Source organism: Sinohyriopsis cumingii, chromosome 5, assembly GCF_028554795.1.
Source record: "Sinohyriopsis cumingii isolate HCF-2022 chromosome 5, ASM2855479v2, whole genome shotgun sequence".
NCBI classification, from domain to species: Eukaryota; Metazoa; Mollusca; class Bivalvia; order Unionida; family Unionidae; genus Sinohyriopsis; species Sinohyriopsis cumingii.
The window spans coordinates 96,338,376-96,350,867 of NC_142965.1; the positions used below are offsets into that span (position 1 = coordinate 96,338,376).

The window sequence follows — 12,492 nt, forward strand, 5'->3', positions numbered from 1 at the left end:
AAAGTATGCAGTCTTAAACTAAATTTAATATACAGAGAGCATTATTTTCTTATTAGAAACTGTGATCATAATATCTGACCTTTAGACCCCAGAATCTACATGTTTATTTATTACCTAAAGAAAAAGCCATTCAATGTTAGGTCAGAGAACTTACAATAAAACAAAAGTCATTCTGCAGAACCCATTTTATTTAACCACAATGAACTTGACCTCTGACCTTGTGACCTCCAAATCAATAGGCCTCTTCCATACCATAAGTGCATGCCCATAACAAAGTTTGGTCTGGGTACTAAAGTTATTGTGCAAAAAACTTCTTTCTCATAATATTTTGAAGTAAATTATGATAGTGATGGATATGTGAATGCCCAAAAAACTACATCTATACCTTACTATTAGCTAACAATAACAAAACAAGAATTTATTACCTCCATAGACTTCTGATGTGGATGCCAGCAACAGTCTAGCTCTAGTCCTTCTTGCCAGCCCTAGAAAAATGGAAAATATGTTGTTGTTGTAGGGTTTTATGCCATTTTTCAGCAGAAGATAGGCTATAAATCAAATGGCTCATATTTTCTTTAATTTTTTCTTGCGTGCAATTTTTTAGTAGCACGTTTCACTAGTCTTAAACACTTTTTATTGCAAACAGATTTTTCTGTATGAGGTCAAGATAGTTGCAGAATTCAATTCTTAACAAAACAGGTCAAGAGTGCAATAAATAATGTACCTGTCATTGGTCAGACACTCAAGTACTAAAACACTTTGTATTCATTCAATTTGTGTCCTATGCCTCAGTCATTAAATGATAGTATATATATAAATTAAAAAAATAAAGGAAGCTATTTCACTCCTTGAAGACATTAGCGGGTGTTTTGTTGGTAATAGCATAGTATGTGCAAGACGTGTGAGTGTCATGGAATTAATACAAGGTCTGCACTTTCCAGACAGTGACATGCCAGTTTTAGAGTATTCAAGTTATTCTGCACAAACCATTTTTCTGTTTTCAGTATTGGTAACCCTGATCATGACTTGCTGACCCTCCAATCAACAGATGCCTTACTTGTCTCAAATGCAAGCCATTCACAATGTTGGGAATGGTTGTATATTAGTTATTTTGTGGAATCGATTTTTCTTCCTTGAAATATATTCTTTAACTCTATAATAATAAGTATTTTCCTCATCTCACATGCAAGCCATCTTCAAAGTTTATTCAAGCATGTGGTACAGAACTTAAATAACTTTATGAAAATAATTTTTCCTTCTTCCAGTCCCTGTGACTATAACCTCCTGTTCCCAAACTGAATAATATGTATTCCTTGCTTCAATGTCTGGTTAAAGTAGGTGACAAAGATCTCAATATATTACAGAGAAACCATTTTACTTGTAAATGTCAATGTGACCTTCACCTTCTGACCATAAACTCTGTGACCTTGATGTTTACCTATTGTACATTAACCTTTTGTACATTAGTCAGAAGGTTTCTTACTTGCTCTAAATGCAAGCTACATAAAAAAGTAGGGTAAGGGTCTAAAATGGAGAAGTTGAGTTATTGTGTGGAAATGAAATAGGGAACAGATGGAATGAGAGATGGGTAGAAAAGCTGATGCACATCCTAACATGGAATGCACTGTCTTATGATAGGCATATTACAAGACGTTCCAAGGAGAACATTTATATGTATGCATGTTTAAACTATTAATACCATGCAAAATTCTGAGGGAGGTCATGAAACAGTCTATTAATGAAAGACAAAACAATCATAAGACTTATTGTTAATATTCTTCAGTTGCCATTTTGTCATACAATTTAGTACTAATGTTGCCTGTTACGCATATTTAATTTGTATAACTTATTGGGTTTTCTTAATGATTACATGTTTAATACATTTGTTGTTTGTACTTAACATTGTCCAAAATCAAATTCATTGTGTACCTTACCAGGGATATTTATTCTGTAAACAACAGAATACATAACTAATATTTCTTTGTGAGCATAGATTAAATATTAAGATCATTATCAATGGAGGTAAAGATGTTTATTTTAATCCGAGTCTAGGACATTGGTATTCCCCCATGGAAAACCTGGTGTACCTGATGTCCACCATGTTCTTTATTATAATTTTTGTAATAGATCTTCAAGTAGAATCAGTCTTACTGTTGTCTTCAGTGTTTCATTTGGGTGGAACTATTTATTCAAATAAAGTGCTCATCAATAAGATTCTTTGACAGAAATATTAATTTGGAATTCTAGTGAAGTCAGACAGGGAGATTTTGTGGACTATATTATTGTGATATATCAAAAGACTCTTAGTACATCATCACATTCCAAGCAATGTTTGAGATTAGAGGCACAAGAACACATTCAGTATTGGAACTTATTTGGAATAGCACTGGAATTCAGTTGGAACTTTATACATTTGGAATTCTGATAAAACCTTTAGGACTATTTGGGATTTAATTCACAACTAATACTGTAATTTTTTTTTAAGTTTTCATTTGTATTCAAGGGAAATAAATTATTTGTTGAACTATACAAAACTAGTTGGTTTTTGCTTTTTTCTGTAACTTAGTTTAAGACTATTGAATTGTAACACATGAGAATGAAATGCGTCACATAAAGCAACCAGTTCCCATGAATACTCACTTTTAAGTTGAATCTAACTGCAAACTGCATAGACATATATCTGTTCATTGCATAATGCACTGGCAGATCTGGATCTATGTTGTTCATTCCACTGATTACTCCTAACAATCTGCATTTACCCAGATCTGCTGGTAAGTTATGTAATGGCAGATCTGGGACTGTGCAGTCTGTAGCTGACTTGATTTTTAAGAAAATATATACAGTAACCGTTTTCTTAAGACTTTGTCTATTATTGTTGCTGAATTTTAAGGCCACTGGCCACTATACTGCACAAATGTGTGATATTATTTATCATAAACAAAACAGATGTTATTTATGCACACCATAACCTTTTTGAATTAGACTAAAAAATCCATTGTTTTAAATGAAAAAATTATTCGCCAATCTCCATAAACAATCGGTAGTTTCTGTTTGCCAAAAATGGATATGACATACATTTATCCCTTGTATTCAACCTAGCCATTCAAGCATTTAATTTCGCCATTTAAATGTCTATGTGATAGATCTTATGATCGTGCTTTTGTACAGCAACTATGGTGCCCTGTGTTGCATATGGATGTAACCTAAAGCGTGACGATGCGAAAAAAGGGTTCTTTCTTTCTCCAAAAGACAACGTTTACCAGAAAAAAAGTGGATTCAAGCTTGGGATCAAATAAGGGGAGGGATGGGAAAGTTGTATCATTTGTGCTGGATTATAGTCAATTTGGCCCAAAGACAATTCAGTCCAACTCGAAAAACAATTTGACCCAGCTTAACAATAGTTTGAACAAGATCTTTATCTTCAAACAACAAGTAGATACTATGTACGATAGGTTTTAGGAAAACAACTAAATTTAAACAAACTATCTTGATATTCTTTCAAAGAAAATAATCATACTTCATAACGTACATATATATGAGAAAACACAAACTGACATGTCTTGCTCGTACTAATTAAAATATTTATATACATTTTTTATGCTAAAATAATATATGCATCTGCACAACAACATTCTCCATTAAAGTCTTCCAGTCAAATTATCAATATCGGTTTATAAAACAATAATACTTAACAGATAATATTTTACAGAATATGTATACATTTTTCTAAGGGTTGTGTACACGACATATTATAACAAATATATTTAATTTTAGGTTTCAGGTTGTAACACTGCTGCATAAAATACACACTCGATTACACATGAAAGAGAATGAGAGAATAATGTTAAGCATTTCGTCTGTGTTTAGTTGCTGCAATACAAAGCCCTTACCAGCTAATTTTATTGTTTGTTTTTATTAAATTTGTGCTTGTGAGTGCAAATGATAATCTTTTCGCTAGCAAGGGCTATAAAAATATTATTAAACAAGTTATTGTTGTGTATACGATTTGCCCTGCAAGTGTCAATTATGATTATGAGTAGCAAACAAATAGAAGCCCGGGTGATGAATAAACACAACTGGCAGCGAGCAATAAACTCCTTGCTTAAACTTACCGACAGGATATCAACTACAAAGGTTATTTTATTACAAAGCAAACCAACCCCAGTAACTGACTTTGGTATCTTTTAAGTGTGCCAACTTTTTCTTATGAAGTTGGCTGACATAAGGAAGCCAAGTTTGGTTTCTTTGGATTCTTTTAAATCTGCCGATTTCATTTTTTTATTTTATAAAGTTGGCCGAAATAGGGAAGCCAGCATTGATTCCTTTTGACCTGTATTAATGGGAATTTTCAGAATAAATTGAAACAATGGAACAGTTTTGAAAGCGATACAATCTAATGCTTCATGCATGCATATCAATATAAGGCTGAACAGTAAATTAGTTTCATCTAAATGTTCCCTGTCTATTGTTTATAGTTTTATTTTTCAACAAGAAGCATGTACTTCATCCTTTTGGGATAAATGTATGTCATTTCTAGTTGGCATCCTCTATAGGTGGGAAATTGTAGCTAAGGGGAAGTAACAGTGTTGTATACTTCTATTGCGAGTAATTCAATTATTATTTCTTCTTTATGCTTGATAATTATTTTGTTCTTTTTGTGTGAGTATAACTATTTTTAATTTATGTAATGCAAATCTGATGTAAAAAGAAAAATGCTGAAGTATGGCCAGTGACCTTTAAGCACTTTTAATCTCCTGTTTATCACAGCTTGTTCTGGGCCTAAAATGTTCAAGAGTACACAGAGAAAGGAAATCAGTGAACTGTTTCCCATACATACCTAGCATGTTAATTGTTCCAACAGTGTTTGTCTTGATGGTTTTGATTGGATTATACATGTAGTTTGGTGGTGATGCTGGAGAGGCCAAATGGTAAATCTGATCCACTGAAAAAATAAAAAATGAATAAATTGCATTCCTATAAAGAATGTAAAAAAAAAAGTTTGAACTGAATCAACTTTACCATATATCTGTGTGAACAGTACTTTCTGAATGAAGTCTATCAACACATGGCCATTTCCATGTAATTACAAATAATATGCTGTTGCTGAAAGTCTGCTTTTCTTCATATTGATGTCTTTCTAGGGCTGCATACACACAAAAGTCTGCTTTTCTTCATATTGATGTCTTTCTAGGGCTGCATACACACAAAAGCATGATTGATTCTGTGTAGTTATTTATCGATTTCTCAGATTCAGTATAACTCTTAACATTACTCATAATATCAACACAAATATATTTCTATTTCCTCATTATCATCATCATTCTTATCCTCATCACCACCATTTGCACCATTATCATTTGTTCTTGGGGACACTGAAATCAATGTAAAAGTATATATACTTTAATTTTGGACGTTTGAAAATTCCAAGAATTGACTGCTCTTTATGCATGGGTTTTTGTTGGTGAAATTGTTATTTATTAGATCTATTTATACAAAGCAAGTTTCAAACTTGTAGTGTGCGAATTAACAAAGTTCAAGTCAGTGTATTGTGATTAGGTGAAGTAGCATAGGTAAGAACCAGAAGATAAAGACACCTGTTAATGTCTTGTCAGTGCCTAGACATCATTTTGATCAAAAGGGGAATTACACATGTGCAATTTGGCACATCTCTTTAATAGCTTCTCTTGGCAGTTTTAATCCATTATATAAGAAATCCTTATACAATGTCAGGAACATGTGCATTTTGTCATATACTATATTTATTTGACTATGGAAGGAAAAATATGACAACCAGAGGAACACCTACATTGCAAAGTGCAACATTTACTAGTGCTGGAGGTACTCATATCTGTTTCAAGACTAGGCTGTTTAAGTGTTGCATATTTCACCTATAATATCAGTGGGTTGTGAACAAAGTCTCTTGCTGCATAATCACATAAAGACAAAGTCCTGTTAAAACAAGAAACTGTTACAAAATTGAAGAGGGTTATAAAGGAAGGTCCAGGGCTTAAGGATTTTGCTCCTAAAGCTGCTGTGGAAAACTTTTTTAATGTTTCTTTAAGAAAGAAGTGAAAGATGGAACGAAACAAGTGAGTGGATTATGGTCATTTGTGTCTTCTTCTAGGATCTTGTCAAATTTATTGATTTTAAATGGAATTAAGGTAATAAATTAACACAGAAAAGAAAGTGTAATATTTTCCTTGACTCCTTCTAGCAGCACAACATTAATGAATGGGAAGGTAAATTAATTTAGAATTGTTATATTTGTAACATAACAAACAATCACAATTTTCAGACATATCAACTGCCTTATTTTTTTCATTTAATTTCTAAAATGTGAAATATTTCATTATGAAAGAGCACTAGCAAGCTGATGACACAAACATTGGTGACACAACAATACACAAATGAAAGGAAAAGAATATTGTTCTTGGGACTCCTAGTTTTAGGGCTGGGACTGCAACTTCTTTCAAGGAAGGAGTCCTGGACTGCAACTTTCAAAATCCCATGGAGAACCTTGATTATCACCACCACCATCACCAGCATGATGATGTGACTAATTTAATTTAACATTACATCTTACCCTCTATATAAAGTGGATTGACAATATCATGGTGTATCAACTCAAAGTTAGGATGACCAATCCAGTGTTCCACATTCAACTTTCTGCCAGTGAAGAAATTGTCCACCACCGTGACCTCATGACCTTCCTTCATTAATCTGTCAGACAGATGGGACCCCACAAAACCTGCTCCTCCAGTGATCTTGAAATACAGAAATATATATAGTATGTGCAGTCCTGAAATCTAATGAACAGTGGTTGGAATGTGATGAAACAACAATTTTACAAATAAAAGGCAGCTGAAAAATTATAGATGATATAGATTCATCTCTAAAGGACAACAGTTAAAATTGTATAAACAATAGACAAAAATTGTAGACAAAATTTGAAATTGCTGCATTATTCTACAAAAGACATTTATTATCTTCCTCCATGTGGAAACAAGAAAACAATATAGATCTTTCAAAATGTCAAACTATTTACTTGACAAACACAGCAAGTCACTTGACTGAAATTGCATTGTAGCCAAAAGCAAGAGCAGTTCGCAAAGAAATCTAAGAAATCTGGGCCATCAGTAGGATGCTTTCTGTAGAAATTTCTTATACAGTATGAAAGCAATTGTTTCATTGATTTTTCAAGTTTAATATATTCATCCATATGTGATGGCTGATCAGCATCAATCGTCCAATACTGAAAGGTTCAATATGTAGTAATGCTTTCTGACCACATTGATTAATTTCTATTAACTGTCCTTTTGCAAGATTTTCTCTTTTTTTGCAACAGTGACCATATTTGATTGCAAACTGTCATCATTAATACCAAGATCTGTTCTGTCAAATTAAGTTAAATTCTATTCAGTGTTTTTTTAAAAGTCATTTAAATGATTTTAGTAATGGTGGTGAAGTTTCATTTAAACAAATTTCAAAGTCTTTATTGAAAAAAATGTTTCCACAAAATTTTGTTAAATTTTTGTAACAATGGACATATTTTATTGCAGACATGTATAATTTACAAAAATATTCAACACTCTTTACTGGATGATTTTTGTCAAATTGGTTAAATTCTTTCAAGCAGTTTTTGAGAAGTTATTTTCTATTTTCAATCTGTAGTTATAATGGCTATATCTGATGGCAGATCAGCATCATTTCTCAGAATATGGAAATCATCAAAATCTGGATGATGTCAAATTTCTGTTGATTTTTATTCTTTGAAGAAGTTGTTCACAGGTTTCTATATCCAACAGTAGCCATATTGGATGATAGATTATCATCCCCTAAACAAATATGAAAGGCAATAACTCATAAAATCATTTCCAAAACTGGACAAGCAGTTTCTGGCATGAAGTTTTAAACAGTAATCATAACTGGGTGACATATGAGAATCAACAGATGATGCATGACAGCTGAAAGAACCAAACATAAGCTCACTCAACATTACGGTCATGTGAGATAAAAGGACCTAATGTAGAAGACATTGTAAATGGACTCACCAAAATTCTTTTGCGATCTTTATAATTTAGAAATCTGGTTTCAGGATACTTCTTTGTTCTAGAAATAAACAAAATATAGCACAAATTATGACTTTTGGTTATTATGCTTAAGTTTTCTATGGACTAAATAACTCTAAGCATATATAATAATTACAATAACTTTAAAAGCACGGGGTATATTGTTCTACAATCCATTCATACTCTTACTCTACCACTGAAGCTAAAAACTCTAAAGTGTTGAACTTTAATATTGTGCAGACAGAAGCCAAGAGGGACTTGTATTAAAAAATATTGAGATTCTACCCTATGAATAATAGTAGACACAGATGCACAGTGTGACAATATGAAACCATGTGCATAAACAAACTTTGCCTTAGGAAAGACATACCTGCTTAATGTAGACCTTGGAGTGTTGCCTGACCTTCAAGATTAGGCTCCATTGAAACTGTTTAAATCCCCCACAAAGAAACATGTAATTGTAGACATGCATTGAATAAAATGCTGAAATCCAATTGCATGACTACCATCTGCCCCTAACATTGTCTCTCTACCTTCTAATTTTGTCACTTAAGTCACAACTATAAATACTGCAGGCTGTTTACAAGTCTAATCCCTGTAAAATGTTCCCCATCCCTGGTTATCCAGGTATCATACCTGTTTGGTTATGTATCATTAAGCAATACTCTCCAGTAAACTCCTTTGCTGGCCCATCATTATTGTTATCAGGTTACATGTAAGAACTATAGTCTTTAAGTGACTGGTACCATTTTTTGACAACTAATACAACTACCGGTATAATAATAATAATAATAATAATAATAATAATAATAATTATTATTATTATTATGGAGTTGCCAATTTCAAATTTAAAAAAATGTATGATTTCCATAAAGACCAAAGACTCTGCAAGAAGAAAAGCTCAAAACAAAACTTCCTCAAAAAAGGACTGGTGCTCGCTTGCCAAGAAGAATTTCCAAGAGTTCATGATTCCTTTTAACTGCTGAGTATTGCAATCATGTCTGATTCTCTCCAATGATAACAATAGTTTCAAATTAACTGCTGTGGTAGGCATACTGGATGTCAGATTGACACCTTTTTTTCAGCACCATGTAGATACCATTAGAAATCTTACTGTGAAAACTCCATGTCAATATGCCCATCCATTCAGGAGTAGAAGTGATGACAGGACTGCCATCATGGTGGCCATATTTGTATGCATGACTGCCATTATTTAGCACCAACTAGGTATCATAAAGTCTATAGGTGATGTGATGTGATGTGATTTGGATTTTTAACATAGCTTTAACAATTTTTCAGTCATATCACTACAATGTCTGCGACGTGGCAGTTTATATTGATGTCTAGCAAAGGGGCATCATGCCGCAGACATGTAGCATGATGTAATACCCAGTCACATTATCCTGACACCAGGCTGACCAGTCCTAACACTAACCTCTTAATGCTGAGCGCCAAGCGAGGCAGGTGTTAATACCATTTTTGTAAGTCTTTGGTATGACTCAACCGGGGACTGAACCCACGACCTTCCGCATCCGAGGCAGATCATCTAACCACTAGACCACCAGAGCGGTTGTCTATAGGTGAAAACCCATGCTGAAATATCCAGCCAAGTGGAGGAGTAGAGATAAAAACAGTATCAAGATGGCCACTGTGGTGACCATATTAAGGGTTAGTTTGCATTATTTTCAATTAGGACAAACTAGACACCATAAGAAGTATTCTGCTGAAGATCCCATATCAAAATCACTCTCCATTTAAGAGGAGTAGTATGAACAAGATTTTCAAGATGGCCACCATAACCCAATCTGTCCTTAGAAAACCATTCACACTTGGTGAAACATACCCAGTCACATTATCCTGACACCAGGCTGACCAGTCCTAACACTAACCTCTTAATGCTGAGCGCCAAGCGAGGCAGGTGTTAATACCATTTTTGTAAGTCTTTGGTATGACTCAACCGGGGACTGAACCCACGACCTTCCGCATCCGAGGCAGATCATCTAACCACTAGACCACCAGAGCGGTTGTCTATAGGTGAAAACCCATCTGAAATATCCAGCCAAGTGGAGGAGTAGAGATAAAAACAGTATCAAGATGGCCACTGTGGTGACCATATTAAGGGTTAGTTTGCATTATTTTCAATTAGGACAAACTAGACACCATAAGAAGTATTCTGCTGAAGATCCCATGTCAAAATCACTCTCCATTTAAGAGGAGTAGTATGAACAAGATTTTCAAGATGGCCACCATAACCCAATCTGTCCTTAGAAAACCATTCACACTTGGTGAAACATGTTCACTCTAGGGCTGAGCAGTGTTACATAATTAAAGCAACACTCCTAACCAAATCTGGCCTTTCAAAACCATTCACACCTGGTGAAACATGTTTACTCCACACTAGGGTTTAGCAATGTTACATAATTACAGCAACAGTCCTAACCCAATCTGGCCTAGAAAACTATTCAACACCAGGTATAAAATGTTTACACTTTCAGGTGGCCCTGTTGATTATTTTATTATTTCCTATAAATATTACATGCTCATTTCATCACCACAATTATGAATATTTATATTTTTTAAAATTCTAAATATTGCAGTTGTAGAGGCCCTCCTGCCCTACCTGTAAGTGTTTGCTATATTGTATTGTTTATATTTTATTTATTTTGTGGATTGTCAAATTGTTTAATGTATTTATTTTTTTTAAATTTTATTTGTAATTTTTCTTCTGCCTCTTCTTGATCCCACTTTTGTCTTCTCAATTCTTTTCTTCTTTTTCTATCTCTTTCCTTTGTTCTGGAGATCCTGCAGCTAGTATTGACACTGGAGGCTTGGGTAACTGATTTCCTTGTGGTGTCGAGATTACTGGTGTTTTGGCTTGTAAAGTTTTTCCTTGTTGTTGCTGTTGGTACTGATGACACTGTTGCTTGGATTCCTGTTGAATTTGTTGTTGTACTATTTGTCTTAGATTTGTACCTAATTTTCCTTGTTGCTCATCTTGTTGTTGGTTTGGTTGCTGCTGTTGTAGTTGTTTCTGTTTTGTATTAATTGCTATGTCTTTATCCTCTTTCTCTTGCCCTGCTGGATTGGTTTTGTTGATCCATTTGTCGTTGTTGTTGTTGCTGCTGCTGGAGCCTGTGATTTCTGGTCAGCAATTGTTTTCTTTTGTGTTTTATTTCTCTGCTGTTCTTGTTCTTGGTGTTTTTGTTTCTTCATTTGTCCACCATGTTGCTTTTGGTTTCCTTGTGGTTGTTGCTGTGTACACCGTGTTTGTTCCTTTTGCGGCTGCATGGTAGTTAATTTTCCTTGTTCTTGTTTGGTTGTTGTTGTTTTTCAGATTGTTGTTGGTTTCCTTTATTTGATGTCTGTATTCCACTTGGGCCCTGTTCTGTTGTTGTTTTTGATTATCCTCGTTAGTGTTTGTCTGACTATCATTTCCGCTTCTTGTGCTGCCTGGGTTATTCAGACATTTGTAAGGTGTGTGTCCTGTCTTTTCGCATTTATTGCATTTCCGATGGTAGATACACCCCTTATACCATGTCTTTGCCAAAAAGCTGTGTAAAAAAAGGCTCGTTTTACCTCTGGTTGTTTGCTCCTTTCTTCTTTTAAGATTCTCGTTCCATTGTAAATTGTCGTCATGGGGATGGTTCCTAGTCTTGAAGATATCACTTTAATTTTCAATTTCGTCTCAAACTTCTCAACTGTAGCTTCCAGTGGTATCTCTGAAATGTGTAGCTCTCCAGTTCGTTTTCTGATTTTGTGTAGGATTGGTCTGGGCTCTTTGATTATAGCTGTTACTCCCGCAATATTGAAATCTCCATACGGTAATATAGACTGGTTTCCTTTTGGGCATACAATATAACCTTCGTCCCCTTTTCTGTTTATTGAGTAAACTCGTTGCAAACTTTATGGAATCTGCACTTTAATTGCAACCATTACTGACGTTATCCCTGGTATTTTTTCTCTCGATATTTTGGTCATATCTATTTCCTGTGCACCTTTCTTATATATACATTCCATGTATGATTCTCCTTGTCTTTCTATCCGTCTTGTATTGAAGTATTTCTCCAGTTCTCTAACCGGCTTGTTTGCTCTGATAGTCGCCATTATTTCTCCTGTATCCAATGCTGAAAAAGCAGCGTGTTCAGTACTCATTTCTTTTAGTCTCTAGTTTAGTTCATTTAGTAGTATTCTACTAGTTATCGTTGTAGATTTTCTTATACTTGTAGCATAATTCTTTGGTGATTTTTAATCCATTTTATATTTGCTCTGTCGGTTCCATTGCTACAGTGAGTGAGGTTTGCTCCCACTTGCTTGCTTAGGTGGCACTGTACTGTGCTGTGCTGTACTGTACTACTGTATTTAGCTTTAGTGTTCTATTTACCACTGATGTCCTGAAATGACCTAAAACCACCTTTCTTGACAG

General features: G+C 34.3%; 1 protein-coding gene across 1 annotated transcript in view; it reads right to left on the reverse strand.

The window, feature by feature from the left end:
* LOC149799819 (UDP-glucuronic acid decarboxylase 1-like) overlaps positions 1–12,492 on the reverse strand; it is a 62,764-nt gene that overhangs the window by 20,867 nt on the left and 29,405 nt on the right. The window contains exons 4-7 of the mRNA XM_089959237.1: positions 8,052–8,109; positions 6,584–6,764; positions 4,838–4,942; positions 426–485 (exon numbers count right to left, since the gene is read on the reverse strand). Coding sequence (XP_089815363.1) covers positions 426–485; positions 4,838–4,942; positions 6,584–6,764; positions 8,052–8,109 — 404 coding nt within the window. The remainder of the gene's footprint in view (positions 1–425; positions 486–4,837; positions 4,943–6,583; positions 6,765–8,051; positions 8,110–12,492) is intronic.